General features: G+C 39.5%; 1 protein-coding gene and 1 long non-coding RNA gene across 2 annotated transcripts; both read right to left on the minus strand.

Annotated features, from left to right (window-relative positions):
* Positions 1-879: 879 nt before the first annotated feature.
* LOC108952118 (S-linalool synthase-like) lies at positions 880-6,792 on the minus strand. The gene is made up of 12 exons (XM_065175493.1): positions 6,486-6,792; positions 5,431-5,623; positions 5,117-5,337; positions 4,914-5,037; positions 3,840-3,955; positions 3,510-3,730; positions 2,467-2,582; positions 2,257-2,349; positions 1,955-2,170; positions 1,755-1,884; positions 1,424-1,666; positions 880-1,346 (listed from the first exon to the last, which is right to left on the minus strand). The coding sequence occupies exons 1-12, from the start codon at positions 6,784-6,786 to the stop codon at positions 1,044-1,046; spliced, it is 2,277 nt and encodes a 758-aa protein (XP_065031565.1). The 5' UTR covers positions 6,787-6,792; the 3' UTR covers positions 880-1,043.
* Positions 6,793-18,845: 12,053 nt separating this feature from the next.
* Positions 18,846-19,581, minus strand: LOC135653869 (uncharacterized). The gene is made up of 2 exons (XR_010502649.1): positions 19,283-19,581; positions 18,846-19,205 (listed from the first exon to the last, which is right to left on the minus strand). It is a non-coding gene; the product is annotated as an uncharacterized LOC135653869 (long non-coding RNA).
* Positions 19,582-19,668: the final 87 nt, after the last annotated feature.

The following is a 19,668-nucleotide window of genomic DNA, read 5'->3' on the forward strand; positions in this document are numbered from 1 at the left end:
TAGGAGGTCAACCTCCTTGGAACTCTATAGGGGTTCCTTCCTCCAGGTTACTACTCAAAGGCTGCTAAAACGATTTATCTATTTCCTCTTAAAAGAGGATGAATACATGAGTACTTATATGTCTTCTAAACCCCAATTCCTAAGAGAACTCCTACTTCTAACAAACTCCTAATGCTTATCTAAGAAGCAACCTTCAAACTAATCCTAACCTTAGCTGGTCTCTTCACATCTTTAATAGGGGTCGACTAGGTAGGTTTTACATGAATGTCCTTTCAATAAAACTTAATTAGGACTCTCCTAGAGTCCTAACATCTTTAACATAAATAGTAATGGAGAAGCCTTTATTTTTTAAAATAAATTATATATCTTTTTTAAATTATTCATACGAAGATTTGGTTAGTGCTACTCATGTTTGCTATTAATATTTTGATTTACTTTATTATTTTAATGGTTTAATGATTAATAAAAAATTTGGATGATAAAAGTGATTATTATAAGTGTTTATGCAATATAAATTGAACTATTTAATGAAGGGATATATATCTTGGATAAAGACATATTTTAAAAATAAGAAATTTTTTTTATCGTCTAAAAAAAATACAATAAAAACATCAAAAGTTAAAACAAGTTGATTTTACGATGGAGACAACAAAAAAAAACTTGTCGATGGTAAATGAGAAAATTGAGATATCTCTAGAGTCAAATAGTGTTTTTTTTCGGTGTCATTTATGCATATTGCTTATCAAAATCAGGTGCAGAACCAGAAATCATGCATTCATGAATATGAAAGCTGGTTCAATTAGGATGTTGATCCTTAATAGTGAAGTCATGTGATCGGTTCCTACCTTCATACTTAATTCTTACAAAAAGAGCCCAACAAATTTAATAGCTATTTGATTGCATGTCATTGCACTTAAAACAAAGAGGTCCATTGAATCTACTCCCTTGTATTGATCTTCATATTTCATCAACAAGACATTGCTCGATCAATACAATCTTCTCTTACAAAAAAAAAAAGGTTTTAGCTATAATGATAGAGTTGTCTAAACATTAATCTCCAAAGCATCATAAAATGCCATGTTAATGTTTTGAAGCAATGCCGTAGGCGAGTCAAATTTATTAGTCGTATCATAGAGCATCCAAAATGCTTTCAGAGTTGTCAAGTGTAGCTCTTTCCATAATTTTGGAACACTATTATATTCATCACCGAAGAGAAGCTCAACAAATTCCTTCCCTTTCTTCTCAAGAATGTCCCTTATGTGGTCAATTGAATCTTCGATACTTGCATCTGCATTCTCCTTCATATACAGTGGTACCATGTTAAACTTCCCATGCTCCAATTCTCGCTGAAATGGAAACTTACCGTCAACAAATATTGTCAATTCAACAAATACGATACGTCGATTGAATGAGTCACTATTACCTGGTAACTCTGGCTGTCATTCAATAAACGAGCACAGAACATTGCCAACTTAGTTATTTTGCTGTAATGGGATTTTATGTTGTCCTTTGGAGCTCCTGAACAAGCCAAGCAATATGCAGGAAGAGTTATTACTTGTATGGCTATAGATGTCATGGCGACTTCAATGTATTCATCAATTGAAGGTGCATGTTGACTACTACTCCACTTGAATTCCTTCAGCCATGAGGTGAACACATCACGCCACTTCATATATATGCAGATCACCAAGTTAGTGAGAACCAAATTATTCTTAGTGTATGTTAATCGAGAAAAGAGAAAGATCAAACCTTACCATGTCATGAAGAACATCTTCCACACCATTATCATACTGACTAAATGATTTGAAAGCTATATCACGTACAAGTTCGTCGAGTGCATCAAAAATTACTTTCGCATCGCCCCACAAGCTTTCTCCTTTCCACCTATTGAATGTAATGGTTTAAGGATATAAATTGATACTACAAACACATTTTAAGTGGTTAAGGATAGTACCTATGCACAGCTTCAGTTAGGCATTCTAGTTCATTTAGAGAACCTTTCTCGTCGAAGAAATCATCTGCAATGATGACTATGATTGCACACTTTGCAACTATCTTCCGTAGATCCGAATGTAGAGGAAGACATGTCGGAACGGCGGCTAGAAAGTAACAATATGTTGTCTTCTCTCGGCCAAATCCCATTTTGGACAGCCCTGATTCTTCGGACCACCTAGTCATATTATTCAGTGAAAGAGAAAACCTATTAGATCATATCTGGATACTGTCACTTAACCTCTAACATGAAGCATATATTACCTCTTGAGTTCCTCAAGTTCATTTTTGTAAAGTGATTGGCGGTTTAAGAAGCTTTTAATTGCTAGTTTGATGACGAACGAGGAACATGAAAGCCTGCATTTGCACAGGTTTGATGCTACTAATGGTTTTGTAGAATTCAATAGCAACTACTTGCGAAAAATGTGAAAGATAAGTACTTCAAGCATTACTAACTTCAAACATTTAAATTACCTGCAAGTGTTGGTCTTTCCGATCCACGTTATATAACCTTTACTTCTCTCTATATACATGCGATGCTCAAGATGGTCCATTCGAGCGAGCCATGGGAGTTCCATTTCATGCTCAATCTGTCGAAATTGTGACCAACATCAATGGTTAGTCTGAAGATTTCATAACACATCATTTACTATCATCAGTATCATATTCAAAATCGGCATCATATTCAAGATTACAAGGCATCGGCCTGAACTCTAATATTCAAAATCTCATGTAGTAAGCTAAACCATTGTTTCAACCACAAGTTCGATACTTGGACTTGGATGCTGGACTTTTGTTCGACCACAAGTTTTGTTTCAACCACAAGTTTCAACCATTGTTTCAACCACAAGTGTGTGTGTGTGTGTGTGTGTGTGTGTGAAGGCAAGATTATTAAGTGGTGAAGGCAAGATTTAAATCTAAGATTTTATGATGAACAATTAAAGTTTTACTTGTTAAGTTAGTAGACAGTTTCGTCATTATTGGTATTATTATTATTATTATTATTATTATTATTATTATTATTATTATTATTATTATTATTATTATTATTATTATTATAACTAATATAGATTTTCTAATGATCATGAAAGGTATGATCCAACGATATCTTCTTACCAATTAATTAACTATGCATGTGGTGCAAAACAAGAAATTTTTTTATAAATGGTAAGTGATAACTTTTTTTATAAAGATAATGTTAAAGGTAGGTTTTGATAAGTAACTTACTATGATTTACCAACTAAGTTATGATTCTTAAAAAAATGATCCGATGAGATAACGAATATTCAATCTTTCATAAGTGTGTCTTGTATTTCATTAGACTTAAGTTGAGATATTATAACAAATGAATATATATATATATATATATATATATATATATATATATATATATATATATATATATATATACATATACATATATATATATATATATACATATACATATATATATATATATATGTTTGTGTGTATATATATATATATACAATCATGAAAATTTATGAATGATATTATACCTCTTTCTCAAAACCGGTCAAGTCGGCATTGTTGCCTTCTAAATGCAAACACTTATGCAATACTTTCATAGCAAAAACTTTGGCATTGTGAAGCTCAACTTCCTCGGGGAACATAAAGTGTGCTGCTCTGTAGACACCAACCATGGCTCCTAAGAATTCAGTGTAGTTCTCCATGATATGCGTGAGCACATCTTTCTCATCCATAAACCAACAAAACTTCCCTACATAAAACCGAAGATTACTAAGTTAGATGAATGATTAATTGCAACAACTGTGCATAGCATAATCTACTTATTAAAAATTTGAGATTATGGTAGCTATAAATTTTACTTGGTGTTACACGATATCCATATGCCCTTAAAAGATTAAAGGCTAACGAGTCTCTATATATATATTGCGATATCTCATAATTCTTGTAATCTTCTCGTTGTTGAGTAGCCCAATTCCTGCACGTTGAAAACAGAGCTGAAGTAATTTGTTTCCCAAGAGCTAGAAATGAAAATAAAAAATTGTAGCAAAAAAACAAAAAGAGAAAAAGATAAGGTGTCTTTAGCATACTTTTCCACGAGTAAGTGCATGAAGCATCATTCTTCGCACTCTGGCTTTTAAATCGGTCTCTTTGTCTACGATATTATCTAACAATCTTGATAGTTGGAGTTATGTAGTGGCATGACATAGGAATTAAGATCATTTAAATCTATAACAGAGGCAGAAAATTAGTGGAATTTAGATTTTCAGTTAAAGTGGAGAAGCTCACCATTGTTTAGAGAGAGAGAGAGAGAGAGAGAGAGAGAGAGAGAGAGGTCGCTTCGCAAACATTGATCAAAACATATCTATTATATAAGTGGAAGTTTTTCTTGCCAATAAAAGATTGTGAACAACGACCCACTGAACTTTAGAACATGCAACTGAAATGTCTTTGGATGGGCATTAGACTAGGGAGGAGCTAAAACTAATGTGATCTATAGAGAGCATGGTTGGCTTATTGTAAGAAAACTTCAGAAAAAGATTTTGTTATCTCCAATAGTAAGATATCTGAAACAAGGCAAGATTCCCTTCGCTTTTTACTCTCGATGGCTCTTCCAATCTAATAAAGTACAAACTGATTAATCCTGAAATAATTAGTAAATGGCCTCCAAAAGTTTTGAAAATAGGGGAAGAAAGAAAAATAACCTCACAAAAAAAAGAAAATAATTTGTATGCAGGAGAAATTCTAGGTCATGTTAACTTGTCATGGTGTTGGATGAGAATTCACCTCGGAGAGTACATGAATCGAGACATATCACCCAACATCGGGCACCATCCAAAAGTCATTGCAGTAGCTGTATATATATATATATATATATATATATATATATCTGATAATGGATAACAACGAGTTGCAGTAGCCACACAATGCCATACCTGTAAGTATGGTCCATAACGCCTCGTATTTCTTCCGCAAAATGCTCACCACACCCTAACCTCCTCAAATGATCCACCAGACACAGCTTTATGAGATCTTCGTCCACAGGAAACACGGAAGGAACTGTTTACTCCACACCAATTCTACCTTTTAGAATATGCATCCATCTAACTCGAAATAGATTCTTAGTTAGTGGACTTACCCACGTTACTGCATCGTTTCAGCATGGTCTGTAGGTACTCCAAGCAATTCCTATCGCCTGTAATCATGAAAGCACAAGCGGTTGCAGAAGGAGAGTGGAAGAGCGAGCCGTCTTCCATCTGAAGCCTAAGAATAACTTCATGATTTGGCCTGCAGCTTATTGGCAGGGCCTCAAGGAACGACGTCAGCGGGGGGTGGCGATCGTTGCTGGAAGATTTTTCCCTGCCGTATCATAGTAGAATTCACTGTGTATGAGCAAGAAAACACAGTCCCAGCCTTGCGCGGCTAATGTATACTCCTATGACCGACCCTTACATTGCCAATATGGTTTCTCTTCTGTTGAAGACGTTGTTCACTGCTGGCATGCTGCCGCCGTCGGGAAGAACAGGTAGGCCTTTGGCCAGTGCCAGCTCAAGCATGCCAGGGAAGACGATGGAGTACCACCGAGGGATGCCACCGCGATGCTCCATCAGAAGTTTCACCATGTTTGCACGAAGAAATCCTAATCCTAATAAAAATGGAAGCTTATGTCAAGAGGTACATGCTAATCCAAGATCAGAGATGTGAAGATCATGTGTATCTTAGGAAGGAAATATATCTTGCAGGTGAGACAACAGAGGCCGATCATGGGAAACCAGTAGGAGCATACTCTAGACTCGACGTAGTTCTTCTTCCACCAAATATATCATGGTGGCTAGCAATAGTTTGATTCACAATGAACATCCCTTGCAACCCAGCTGAACCATAGCAAATCCTTAAAGATCTACCACATGCATATAGTGGTAGTTTGACTTGTAAGTTAGGGCTTGTCCTTTCTTTGAATCAGACTTTGCTTTCTGATGCATATAGTGCAATACTGTAGTTTGACTTATGTTTGCAAGAAATAAAATGACAGTTCCGTACTTGTACTCAGCTAGATTGCCACTAGGTTTTATTATCCAAGCAAGCATAAACGGTTCGCTGGGCAAATAAAGGCAATGTTCATTTAGAGTGTTTATAATTATAGCTACAGAATTAATTGTTTGCATTTGATCTGTCTTCCTGATCTTTTATAACCAATTAAAATTGCAAAAGTGTATCTATATATAATTATGTCCATGTTGTATTTTCTTTATACTCCAAACTCTGCCGATATTGTTCCATTCTCTCAATGGCTCCCCAGAGTAGAAGTTCGGGGTTCCAATATCAACTCTATCATTTTGGAGAATCAGTTTATATGAATATACTGCAAAATAACTTGAGTTTGTGTAATGATAATAACTTGAGTTTATTCAAATAAATATTACTATGCAAAGCTTTATAAACCAAACCACTGAAAAAATATGTAGATATCGAAGGAGGGTGAAGATGGTTGGGTGTGCCAGTTTTACCTTTCTCGATATTAGCATGGCCAGTGTCCCATGCATTGAGTGCAACAACACAAGCGAGGGTGGAGGTGAGAGAGTCCATGGGGTTGCCGAGCTCCCCCCAGTACCCTTCCTCTCTCTGGTGGCGGATTATCCACTCTAGGCACTGCGGAAACATGGGACGATGAGGAGACTGAGGACCGGCAACCATGGCGACCCATGCAGTTTCGTAGGGCGACGGTGGCAGGAAGGAGAGCATGTCAGCTGAGGGGGAGAACATCTCCTCCTTAATCGTTTCAACAAGGTAAGAGATCGACTCATCCATCTCCTAAACAGCGAATGGATCGGTACGTGTTCGAGCTGAGGAGTTCAAGGAGGCTCTATTTATAGAAGCAGCTCACCGCACAAAACATCGATCGAGCAGTTGATGCACGTTTATATCATCTGTTATCGGTGAACTTTGTGTGGCTGTACATCTCTGCCAAACACCCTGTTGGATCACTGTGCATCTTTGAGTTGATGTATGATGATTGGCCATAGATTAATTTGATGTCATTTTCAGTTCATGTCACCTGTAGACAAATGGAAGTAGAGCTTTGCAACAGGTCGAGATACGTGAGAAACGAGCACAGGCTGCTGGTTTCTCAAGCGTGGAACACGCTGCTGTACCTCTCTACTAGTTCGTATCATTCTTTGTATGCAAGAAGGGCGATGGCTTCATGTCACCAACTTTTCTCGAAGAGTTACCCCACCACGTCATGTAGCGGGGACAGGTATCCTCTGAGTCTCAGAATGAGGGAATAAGAAAGACAAAAAATATTCCAATACAAGATAGAACTTTGTAATTTTTTAACAATAATTTGTAGGGAGAAAACAAGTAGAATCCATCATTTGTTTTTATTTCAATTGATGACATAAGACGAGTAGTAGCGAGTTTCTTTTTTTTTATGATTAAAAAAACTCAATAGAGAGAAATAATAAAAATAATAATAATAAAAAGTTAAATAACTAACGTAGCTCGAAGAGAATACTTGCAGGACGAAGCCCCGGACAATATAATCATAAAAAACAATTTGTGAACTCACACCACTCACACATAATGTGAGAAAAACATGAATTCATTTATTCATTTTTTGATTCATTATAATGTTCTAACCCCCTTTCATAGATCCAATAAAAGAATAAAAAGAAATAATATGACTGTAATAAAGATTGCAATCATATCAAATTAGATATATAGTATGTTCTTTTTGAAAAAAGATAATAATCTGACTTGATTTAAAAAATAATGATATTATTGGTTGATAAGTTTTATTTTTATAGAGAGAATCTTTTACAATCTTTAATCAAGAATAAATTTGATTTCTCTCTCTCTCTCTCTCTCTCTCTCTCTCTCTCTCTTTTCGTAAACAACCTTAAGCCGTGGTCTCGGGACCAACGCGACTTGGTTCGGGTCCGGATGATGGGGATCTCCCTAGGACGTTCCTTGAGACTGCTGAGGTGGCCGATTACGGTGGTCCGATCGGGACGGGATCGCCGTTTCCTTCAAGCAAGAACTCCTTGCCTACGCGTCCAGTGGGGATCTTCGGCTTCGCACCTGCACAAAGGTCGAGTCGGGGAGCTCGACCCAACCCCTCCAACGATCAAGTCAGTGGATGGTAAAGGGGGTTTCTTTAGCTAAGTTGTCTCCTCCCCCTCCTTTTTCCCGTTTAGAATGCGAGGGTATTTATAGGGAAGCTTACTGTTTCCTGATGTGACCGCTTGTAGGGGGTAGGCTCGTACTCTTGGTAGCGTCTGACACTGGTGTTAGCATGGCGTGAAGGACCGAGCCTGAGCAGGATGTTTAATGTGCCTCGGTCGGTGTTCCGGTCCGTTTGACCAGGTGGTGTCAAGTCAACCGAGGCGTCATCTGGGGCAACTGACGTCAACCCGAGTCTTATCACCATTATTACCCTCATCATATCCCCCCCCCCCTCCCCCCGAAGGAAGATATGCGTCGGTTGCTATAAAAGGGGGGTCCGAGGCATGGCTTCGGCTTTGAGAAACTGTCCCAGCCAGGCGTTTTGCCGGTCCGTTGCCAGGGGTGTGGGAATCGTGGAGTTTAGCAACTAAGAAGGGTTGGATGTGCAGCGGTGACCCCAGGTAGTATGCGGCCGAGGAGCACACTCAGTAGAGCAGGCCGAGCAGAGGCTGTGGTCTCGGGGAGCATGGAGCCGAGGAGCACAACGCAGGCGGGCTGGTCGCGCAGGTGTGGTCTCGGGGAGCATGGAGCCGAGGAGCACGGCACAGGCGGGCTGGCCGCGCAGGTGTGGTCTCGGGCAACATGCGGCCGAGGAGCACGACACAAGCGGGCAGGCCGCGCAAGTGTGGTCTCGGGCAACATACGGCCGAGGAGCACGACGTTGGCTGGCTGGCCGCGCAGGCGTGGTCTCGGGCGACATGCAATCGAGGAGCACAGCACAAGCGGGCAGGCCGCGTAGGCGTGGTCTCGGTCAACATGCGACCGAGGAGCACGGCGCAGGCGGGCTGGCCGCGCAAAGGCGATCTCGGGTAGACTACAGCCGAGGAGCACGGCGCAGGCGGGCTGGCCGCGTAGAGGCAATCTCGGGCAGACTGCGGCCGAGGGACATGGCTCATGCGGGCAGGCCGTACTGAGGTGGACTCGGGCAGTCTACAACCGAGCCGTGTAGATCTAGAAGGGGGTTAGGCCGGAGCTAACTGTGAGCCGGGAGGCAGTCAGGTAGATACTAAGCCTTCGGTCGGAAGAGACTGAGGCAGGGCCTAGATTCCTTTTACGAGGGCTACATCGGATAGCCACCGCGGGTGTTTGACTTCTTCTATGGAGCCCGCTACCAAAAGTTGCTCCTCCTCCTCACGACCACCTAGGCCTCTGCCGCGATGTACTGGTTAGCCCGCTGGAGCATATCTGGTACTGTGGTGGGGGGTTGCTCCACGAGGGACCAGAAGAATCTGGAAGGTCGCAGGCCTATCATAAACGCCTGCACTAACAAAGAAGGATGAGCATCCGGCAACCCCCGGATTTGTGTTGTAAAGTGATTCACAAAATGGGAGAGGGGCTCGTCCTCCCTTTGGTTGAGTCCGAGGAGCAGTGCAACGGACGACTTCAGCCGGGCGTAGGCCAAGAAGTTAAGCTCGAAGTCTTCGACGAGCTGATAAAAGGAGGCGATTGTCCCGGTCTTCAGACCGCTGTACCATGTGCGGGCTGGCCCCCTCAGAGTCGTGGGAAACGCCCTGCACATTAAAGCGTCGGAGGTTCCGTATAGTGCCATTTGGGCACGGAAAGCGACTACGTGGTCCGTTGGGTTGGTGGAGCCATTATATGCGTCCAAAGAGGGGAGCCGGAAGTTCGGGGGAACCGTCTGATCTTGTATCTCGGGCATGAATAGAGACCCTTGGTGTGGGTCCACCTCGAGTTCTCCCTTTGACCTACGAATCTCCTTCTGTACTTCGTCGAGTCGTTGATTAACAGAGCGTAGTTGGGCTCACAGGGAGTCCGTTGAATCCGAAGATAATGCCTCGGGTTCCGGGTGGCCTCTCGGATTTGCCGTCACTCGATCCCCTAGTGGGGCCGATAGGACCCGAGCCGAAGTAGGGAACTCCGAAAGTGGCGTGTGGGCCCGAATGAGCGGCTCCTGTTGCCGCAGTGGTTGGATCGCATGCGGGTGTGCCGAATGAGAAACGAGCGGGATAATGGTTTGCACCATACCCGTCAGAGCTCGGACTTGATGGGCGAGGCCCAGAAAGGCTTTGGACGACACAGGCGACGGGTCGGCAGGGGCGTCGTCGGGTGGCGACAACCCCGGGTCGTTGAATATATGCCAATAGCGCTTTGAGGTCGTGGCGAGGTGTTCATCACGAATATCTCCGTGCGGGGGATGTTCCCCGAAAGCTCCAATCGGATGTGACCCCTCAGCCGCAGGTTCGTCTGGGCCAATCGGGTGATCCCTCGACATTCCGGCCCTCCTTCTAGCGCCAAAATGTTAGTGTAAACAACCTTAAGCTGTGGTCTCGGGACCGACGCGGCTTGGTTTGGGTCCGAATGATGGGGATCTCCCTGGGACGTTCCTTGAGACTACTGAGGTGGCTGATTACGGTGGTCCGATCGGGACGGGGTCGTCGTTTCCTCCGGGCAAGAACTCCTCGCCTGCGCATCCAGTGGGGACCTTCGGCTTCGCACCTGCACAAAGGTCGGGTCGGGGAGCTCGGCTCGACCCCTCCGACGATCAAGTCAGTGGATGGTAAAGGGGGTTTCTTTAGCTAAGTTGTCTCCTCCCCCTCCTTTTTCTCGTTTAGAATGCGAGGGTATTTATAGGGAAGCTTACTGTTTCCTGATGTGCCCACTTGCAGGGGGCATGCTCGTACTCCTGGTAGCGTCTGACACTGGTGTTGGCGTGGCGTGAAGGATCGAGCCTGAGCAGGATGTTTAATGTGCCTCAATCGGTGTTCTGGTCTGTTTGACCAGGTGGTGTTAGGTCAATCGAGGCGTCATCTGGGGCAGCTGACGTCAACCCGAGTCTTATCGTCATTATTACCCTCATCAGGTGTCCCTAGAAAAGCATAAGAAGCTAATAATATTGAGCAACATCAAATTAGAGACGGCCAAAAAATTAATTCATTCCGAAATTATAATATGACATAACGTTTTTTCTTTTAAAATAAGAACATCGAACTAAACTAAATGTAACGATGATTTATTTGATTGTGGTCCACCATTTCTCCGCAGCTGGCCTTGCAACCACACACTCAGCAGTCATTCTCTCTCATTTTGTTCGACATAGAACGTGAACTTAAGATTTCTCTCACGGAAATCTTTAGTTCTTCAAACATACTTACTTCGCCCAAAAGACTGATCTACACAAAAAAATAATAATAATAAAGGTGCAGTATTTTAATTCTGGTCCAACGAGTACTCTTTCCCATCAGATACTCCATTTCCGAGATCTCAGATAATGGGCAAAATGGTCAGCGTACGCTTCGTCCGGGTCGATGCCCAATAGAGCAACATTCATTTGTCTGCAAACACACTGCTGGCTCGCTGTGCATGCCATGCTTGGATGCGTGAGACGTTGAATTGATTAATGTTCACGTCTCAACTCATGCGTTCCCGTACAACACAACCTCCAGCTTTCTTGAACCAAATATTTCATGAAGCCTGGCAATGTCTCAACTAGGAATTCGGAGTCGCAATAAAACATATCCGAGAAATGGCCAAGATGAAGGAGCAATCCTTGTGGGATTGGTGGAACCATTTTATGCCACGTCCAGTTGTGTAGGTATCCCTATCAACTCTTTGGTTAGTCCGACAAGTTAGAACAACAAACTAATGGATATAAAAGCCCGACAAGTTACAACAATGTTCCTTTCGTAGCAAATCTATGTTTTCAACTTAGAATAGTATAAGTTGTCAACTTTGAATTGGTCACTATTATCTACCGATCAATATTTACCGATATGACACATTTATTGGAATCGGACCGAATCAAATAATCAAACCTAAAAAATTAAAAATTAGATCATTAATCAATATGATTCAATTATCAGATTTGGATATATTAAAAAATCGAATGAACTTGAAATAACAAATTAATGGACATAGAAACCCGATAAGTTACAAGAACGTTTCTTCCATGCTAGAAAAAGATTTGAGATATTACAAGTTCTCAACTTCGAATTCGTCACTACTATCTGCCAATCAATATTTATTGATACTACACATATTGATTAGAATCGGACCGAATCAAATAATCTTATGATTCAATTATTAGATTGGATATGTTAAAAATCAAAAGAACTGAATAACCCAATCGATTTTTAGATAACTCACCCATACGAACCAACCATGTTACATAAAATCGATCTGATTTTATAATATAATGAAATATTGTTTAAATATACTTAACTAAATAATTTTTTTGTTATTTTTTTAAGAAGACGTTTACATCAAGTGAGAAATAAAATATAATTAATCCAATTTAGTGTAATTATCATCAATGTTTATGTTTATAATGTTGGTTGATGTTATCATTTTTATCACTTTCTATACAACTTATTAAAATTAATTATAATATTTTAGATTTTAACTATGTATAATTTTAAATTATTTAATATATTTTAAAAAGTACTAATAATTATTAACCAAGTAAGGCTTCGCAGGATGCCAAGTCTGCCCCCATTGGATTTTAAGGATTTGTGGCTGAAATTTTGATCCCTAAACTTCTTGACCAAAGTATCCCTGGATTTACGATGTTCAGAAAGCACCTTCACACACAATTATGCAATCAAAATCAATTTGTCGATTAGAGGAGAGTAAATTATATTTATGGGTCGAAGGATGCATATTTTTGCCTCTAATTCTTTCACATTCTATGATTTTTAAAGATTTTATGATAATTAATTATCATAAATCAATCTAAACTTTAACCATTAGAATATTAGAACATGCTTCTAAGATGATTAATATTATTTTTTATTCTTTAAAATTTTATGATGATTAATTATCAAAATTAGAAATTTTTAAAATATGATATGTGATCAAGTATAACTTGGTCAACTTTCATGGAATCGACTCAAACTTCCACTAAACTAACTAGTAATGATTCTAAGACAATTAGTCTTTTTTATTTTTATAATAATTAATTATCAAAATTAGAGTTTTTTGAATAGATTATATGATGGAGTGTTACTCAATTCAATTTGTGGTATAATTTAGTAAATTTTTACTAAATCGATCTAAACTTTCATTGAATCACTAAAATATGATTTTAAAATAATTAATATATTTTATTTTTAAATATTTTATGATAATTAATCTATTAAAATTTAAGATTTTTTGAACTAGTATGATAATCGAGTATAACTTAGCTCGATTTTGAGTGTAACTTGATCAACTTTCACTAGACCAAGTCAAAATTTGATAGAATCATTAGGACTTGATTTAAGATGATTGGTGACTTTTTTATTTTTTTTAAAATTTTATCATAATTTGTTATCAACATTAGAGATATTTTTAATATCATCTATGATTAAGTAATTTAAGCAAATGTCTAAAGATATTTTGTCAAGTGAAAATGGAGGTATCATTCGATAAAAGTTTATAATGAGATTTTTTAGGTAAAATATCTAAAATTATTTTAATAGCGATTTTGTAAAGCAAAGAAATTCAACATTTAATATTTTATCGATAAATTATTCAAAAAATAAATAAAACATACAATTTATACATTTAGGCTTGGATATTCGTTTTTAAGCATAGCGAGCATGGTGACCCAATCACATCACTCAAATGATTAGAGTTTCTTTTATTTTCTTTGCCCTTTTTCCCTCATGACTTAGTTGAGGTGGTAATTCTGCTTGCAAGGCCAATGCATAAAACTAATGTCTAATGATGCATTAATTATCTTTTTTTTACAAAAATATCTATTACTAAGTACGTCAAAGTGGAGTACAAAACGCCCCTAACATCGAAGCAAAATAAAACCTATAATTGAGAGGGCCACTTTCCTCTCCACACAAAGAAAAGAAAAAAGATGATTGACTTTTAGCCAACCAGTTGACTGCCTCATCTTCTTCCTAAATACACGACAAAAACACATGCATCAAAACATTCCAGAGGAGCCTAAATACTATGCGTAATATTGCAGATGACGCATGGAATAATAGCTGATTACCTTTTGTAAAATATTAATGAAAATCAACAATTGATCACACGAGTAAATCCGATAGCTAACACCATTGCCACCTCACAAAGATCACACTGCATCGCCACAGCCACCATAAACCCGTGGCCACCATAGCCACATATAACCTCCACAAATCACATCCAATCTATAAATCCTCACAGATCCATCCACCAAAGCCCCAATCAACCATATAAAGGAAGCTGACCTATAGTCCGACCACCACCACAAGATGCTGAAAATGAACTAATGGTCCAAAAACACACGTTCCAAACCACATAAGCAATAAAGAAAATGGTTGCCGAGCCCCATTCCTTCAAGCAAGTCTATCTACAAAGGGAAGCAACGGTGCAAAAGCTTTCAATAAAACATTTTTAATCTGAGGGAGTAGCAATAGCTTCCATAAGCAACGCCACCTATCCCCTTGAGCTACAGATCCACTATTAGAAGGAGCAAGGAACCTGTAAGCAGCTTTCGTAGAAATAATCTTGTTAATATCTGACTTCCATAACCAACAATCATCACATAGGCCAAGAGATAACTAACTCCACTCGACAAATCCTCGTAGCCAGTTTCTCTCCAAAGGAGGAGTATAACTTATCTATATTCCCAGACAAGACATATCTAGATATCTAGATATTTGAACGAAAACTTCCACTCTTTAACCCTGAAGCAATCACACACATCCCTCCTGACCTTTCTAGGGAAGAAAATATCATATTTAGAGACATAAAACTTCAAATTTACTACCAATTTAAAAAGCTTAAGGATATCAAGAAAAGTATGATAAGAGCGAGGATTGACACAATAGCACGACAAGATATCACTAGCATAAATCAAATAAGAAACCTTATATGTCCTCTAAAGAGAGAAAGGGGTGATCAAGCTTTTATCATAAGCATGTTGAATTTAAAAGGATAGGAGCTAGGATACAAGAATTTATAAATAAGACGAAATCAGATCCACACGACGAATTCTCCTATCACCCTCGAAGAAATGGGTTGGTTGACTATTGACTAGATATGCAAAAGAAGAAGATAAAATGTAACTATGAACCCAAGAGATAAATTTCTATGGAAAACGAGCCAATTGCATGATGTGAAGAATAGTCATCCAAGAGATCTTATCATAAACATTTTCAGTATCTAGCTTATGGATAATAAAGAGGTTTATACCTTTAGAACTGAACAAAAAATGAGAAATATCCTAAGCAATCATAATATTATCATGAATAGAGTACCCAAGGATAAATGTAGACTATTCACAAGAAATGAGAAAATCCAAATAAAACTTTATACAATTGGCCAAGACTTTAGTAAGGATATGACAATTAAAATTACACAAATAAATAGGTCAAAAGTTCTTGATATCTCTAGGTTTTTTATTTTAGGAATAAAAATAATAAAGTTCTTCGTTCAATAGCAAAATCATACAAAATTTAAAAGGTTTGAACAAAGGAATCATATATGATATTCTAATAAAAGTGATAGAACTTATCGTAAACCCATCCGAACCTTGAGATTTCCTTAATCCTAATAAAACAAGAGCATCTCAAATCTCACATTTGCTAAAAGGCTAAGTCAAATGATTCACATCCTCCTCAAATGGGGCCCCAAGTGGGTTAAATTGGAAACTGATGCATCAAAGGAGTATGGTTCATTCCTGAAGAGGTTCAATTAAAAAGAAACAAATTCATTTCTAACAAGCATAGCATCAACAGAAGATCCAGAAAAGATGTAATATATAAAATTATTCATCCTATAAATAGAGACTAGAGCTTGATAATTCTAATATTAGAATCTCCTTTTGTGATCCACTTAGACGAAGCACATCACTCTTCCAGTAGAGATTGGACAACTATACATCCTTAGCCTCATTCATCCCCACCTCAACCTCTCTACCTTTTAAGAGAGTAATCTCCTATTGGGTATGGGCAATTGTATCATTAATCTTATCCAAATAATTTTTGTTCCAAAAAGAAAGAGACCCCCTAAGTTTATAAAGATAGGAGAACCCATCAATCGGGGATTGGGAAGGAACCCTGAGTCCCAAATACTTTAAACTATATCCTTAACCTCACCATATTTAAATCGGTGGAACTTAAATAAAGAGGGAGGCTTGAGACGACTTATCATATTTAAAAATAAAGGATAATTATCCAAGATAACTCTAGAGAGGTGCTTGATGATAAATCTACCAAAAAACCTAAATCATTTATGATTGACAAACCCCTTATCTAAATAAACAAGGATACGAGCGCTACCCCTATGGTTATTATACCAAGTAAATCTAGGACCTATAAAACCCAAATCAGATAAAGCGAATAAAAAAGAAATTGATTGAAATGTCGAACCGTAAAACATAATGTAAAAGAAAAATCACTTAATTTATTCTTAGCATCCAATATATAATTACAATCCCCCAACACAAGCCACGAAAAGCTATTCAAATTGATCAATGAAAAAAATCCTATAGAATATTATGGTTGAGAATAGAAATGTTAGTTTTTATCTCAAAAACAAAAAAAACAAAGATGAGAATTTCTAAATTAAACTATAATATGTAAAACTTGAGAATGGATAGATAACTCCTGAGTTCTAATAATGGAGGAGTTCCATAATAATGCTATACCACCCGAAGCCCTTATCACTGGAAATAGTTCAATCGCCTAGGAACATCCCAAGCATCTAGCTAGGCATTGCACCTGCTCCTCCGAGTGCGTCTCCTACAAAAACAGAAGATAAATATGATAAACACGAATATTGTATAGAATGTAGTCAATAATAAGTCTTATTTATAATCCTCGATAGTTCTAAATGATAATATTCATAAGAAATAGGAAAAAAAAGTGTAAAGACTTTCCAACAGAGAGAACACGATTGAGAGAAGATACCTCTTATTGGGGGGATCACAGACCATAACCTTGCCCACATGAAGGTCTCAACCATACTACGAAGGCATTAACCCGAGCTTTCACTTTCGGCTATCTCCACACTTGTTCCTAGATAGGAGTAGAAGAAGAAGGTCCTTCCTTCACATCAACCACTCGAGAAGTAGTAGGAAAAGAAGGGGGAGGCATGTTGTCAAAAATATGCTGGGTCGCGGCTTCCATATCGCTAAAAATGTCCACACTGTTTGCTTGCAAAGAAGTCTCCATCACCTCTATAGGAACAAGAAGTATTTCTAAAGAAGAGATGACCCTCAAAGGGGTCCTAATGTCCTCATTCAATTCATTAGTCCTAACAGTTGAATCGGTTATGTCAGACCGTCTTGGATTCACGGTTGTCCCCATCGCAGGTTCAACCGGTGTAGAGTTGACTCTACCACATCTTGTTAGACTTGTGCATGCCTCCACAACAGGAGTCTCAAGATCATACTTAAGCACCTCTGATCGCATTGAACTCGTACCCAAATTTACAACTAAGGTAGACTCGAGTATAGTAACAAGTGCCTCCAAACTATTCGTAGCTTATAAGTCATTAACACCCTTATCAGATACTAGTATTAATATCTTTAGGCCATAAAATATTCACATGTTTTCCACATGAGATAACCAACGCCGACATTGATGTTGAGCGACAAATTCCTATCTCTGTATCTTCAGACCGCCTTGGATTCACATGTTCTGGTAAATTCTTATCTCTGTACCTTGATCCAAGATCCATAAACCTCTAATTTCACTGGCTATCGACCATCTTTTTCAAGGGCTAATAGTTTGCTAGTTCCTTAAGCGGTACCCCTGTTCCTTGGGATGCCATACCATGTTGGGGCACCACTAGATCTATTCTTCAACTTAGATGGACAATCGATCAATTTATGTCCAACATAAGACAATCCCTATTTCAGCATTCGAAAGGCAAATTGAGAAGCTAAATCCACATCGGTGAAGATTTTAAGGTTTCAATCAAACGATTGAAGTTGGGGTGCCATGGAAACAAATGAAGGAACTGGCCTCTCAAGGTCCACGGTCTAAAGTAAAAACAGAAGTCAGTTCATCTTCAAATTGAAATCGAAATAAGAAGAAACTATTTTGCATATCCATCATAAGTGGGGAAGCAATCCTCCATATCTTCGGTACATATTCTCTCGGAACCTGCAGTTGCGGAGGACCCCCCAAGGAACGACCATCAAGACTCAGAACCTATGGCTTACACCGATCAGAGGAACGTTTAATCTAGTTAAAAACATCGATCTCAAAAAAAGAGCCAACATCTTCCTCGTGCAGATGCCCAGTAAGCAAGGACACCCATGAAACCTTTTTACCATTACCAAAGGAGGTTGCTTGCACAGGAAGAACCGGACCAGCGTTGACCGGTGGGGTTGTCATCAAAAAGCCAATGAACCCAACTGTTGAAGATGTCCCCTCACCGCTCGATGCACCTGCTTTGTAAGGCAAAGGGCCGCCTTCCCGGTTGCCGGAGATTCTACAGACAGCACAGTGGTTTCAGAAGATAAAGGCTATGTCGAAGGAATGATTTTGAATTTCGGAGCTGGAAGAAGATAGGCCCTTCTAATCACATAGGAAGACGGAGAAGGTTTCCGGCCTCTCAGGGAGGAGGAGGGAGCTTTGGCCACGAGGGGATCCCCCCATCGGCCGATGAAGGGAAACTTTCTCTCTCTAATACTAAGAGTTTCTCACTCTACTCTGTCCGCCTTCCAACGAGTCCTCCATAAATCGTCTCACACATAGCACAAAGCACTTCTTTGATTACTTCTACAATGAAACAACTGCTAATACACTCGTCCGCTTCCATCAGACACACACAGACTCAACTTCGCTTCGCACACATGCATGCATTTACGTCTACAAATAACAGAAACAAAGAGTAGCTGGAGTTTGCATCACATATTAGATTCGACTAAGTCTGGATAGGAGGCGTCGTCACAGCTGAAGAGCCAGGATGATCAGGCGCCGGCCCTGGCCTGTCACCGACACCCCCAGGAGACCAATACGAGCTGCGTCCTTGGTTCTTGATCGGTGACGGCGGTCCCGTCTTCGGTTGTCTTTCGCCCAGCTTCCTCCCACTCGTCCATTCGTCCGGATCACCTGCAGTAGCACAGCACAAGGATTAGCTCGAACGCTCACACATATGTAGCACAGCACGATCGTACCGTAATATATACCAGATGCGTGGAAGTCGAGGGAGATCAGGAGAGAGAGGAGGAGAAAGAGGGACACGGCCAGAACCTTTGCTGGAGATGAACCCATATTCTTGTACACCCATATGGCTGGCTGGCTTAGTGAGTATATAACCAGAAGAATTTAGAAGATGGAGCGGTTCGCCGGTGGATGCATGCCCAACTTCTGTAATGAAGTTGGCTATACATCCACTAAAAATTGTTCGTCCTCGAGAAAAACAAGTATTTTATCGGAAGTTATTGGCACAGCTTTAAGTATTATATCCAGTGTCATCCATCCTTAGCCCCACGCCTACCCACCCACCCACCCACAGGATCACTCAGGAGCACAAATAGATAATGGCCCGTGTATAAGTGGGCTCAGTAATAAT

The sequence above is a fragment of the Musa acuminata genome, unplaced genomic scaffold (genome assembly GCF_036884655.1).
Source record: "Musa acuminata AAA Group cultivar baxijiao unplaced genomic scaffold, Cavendish_Baxijiao_AAA HiC_scaffold_42, whole genome shotgun sequence".
NCBI classification, from domain to species: Eukaryota; Viridiplantae; Streptophyta; class Magnoliopsida; order Zingiberales; family Musaceae; genus Musa; species Musa acuminata.

Excerpts from the sequence above, each read along its gene's own strand:
- LOC108952118 (XM_065175493.1), bottom strand. The coding sequence starts at position 6,786 with ATGGATGAGTCGATCTCTTACCTTGTTGAAACGATTAAGGAGGAGATG. Across the intron at positions 5,338-5,430 it reads AGAGAAACCATATTGGCAAT|GGAAAAATCTTCCAGCAACG; the intron begins GTAAGGGTCGGT and ends ATGATACGGCAG. Across the intron at positions 5,038-5,116 it reads GAAACGATGCAGTAACGTGG|TTCCTTCCGTGTTTCCTGTG; the intron begins GTAAGTCCACTA and ends TGGAGTAAACAG.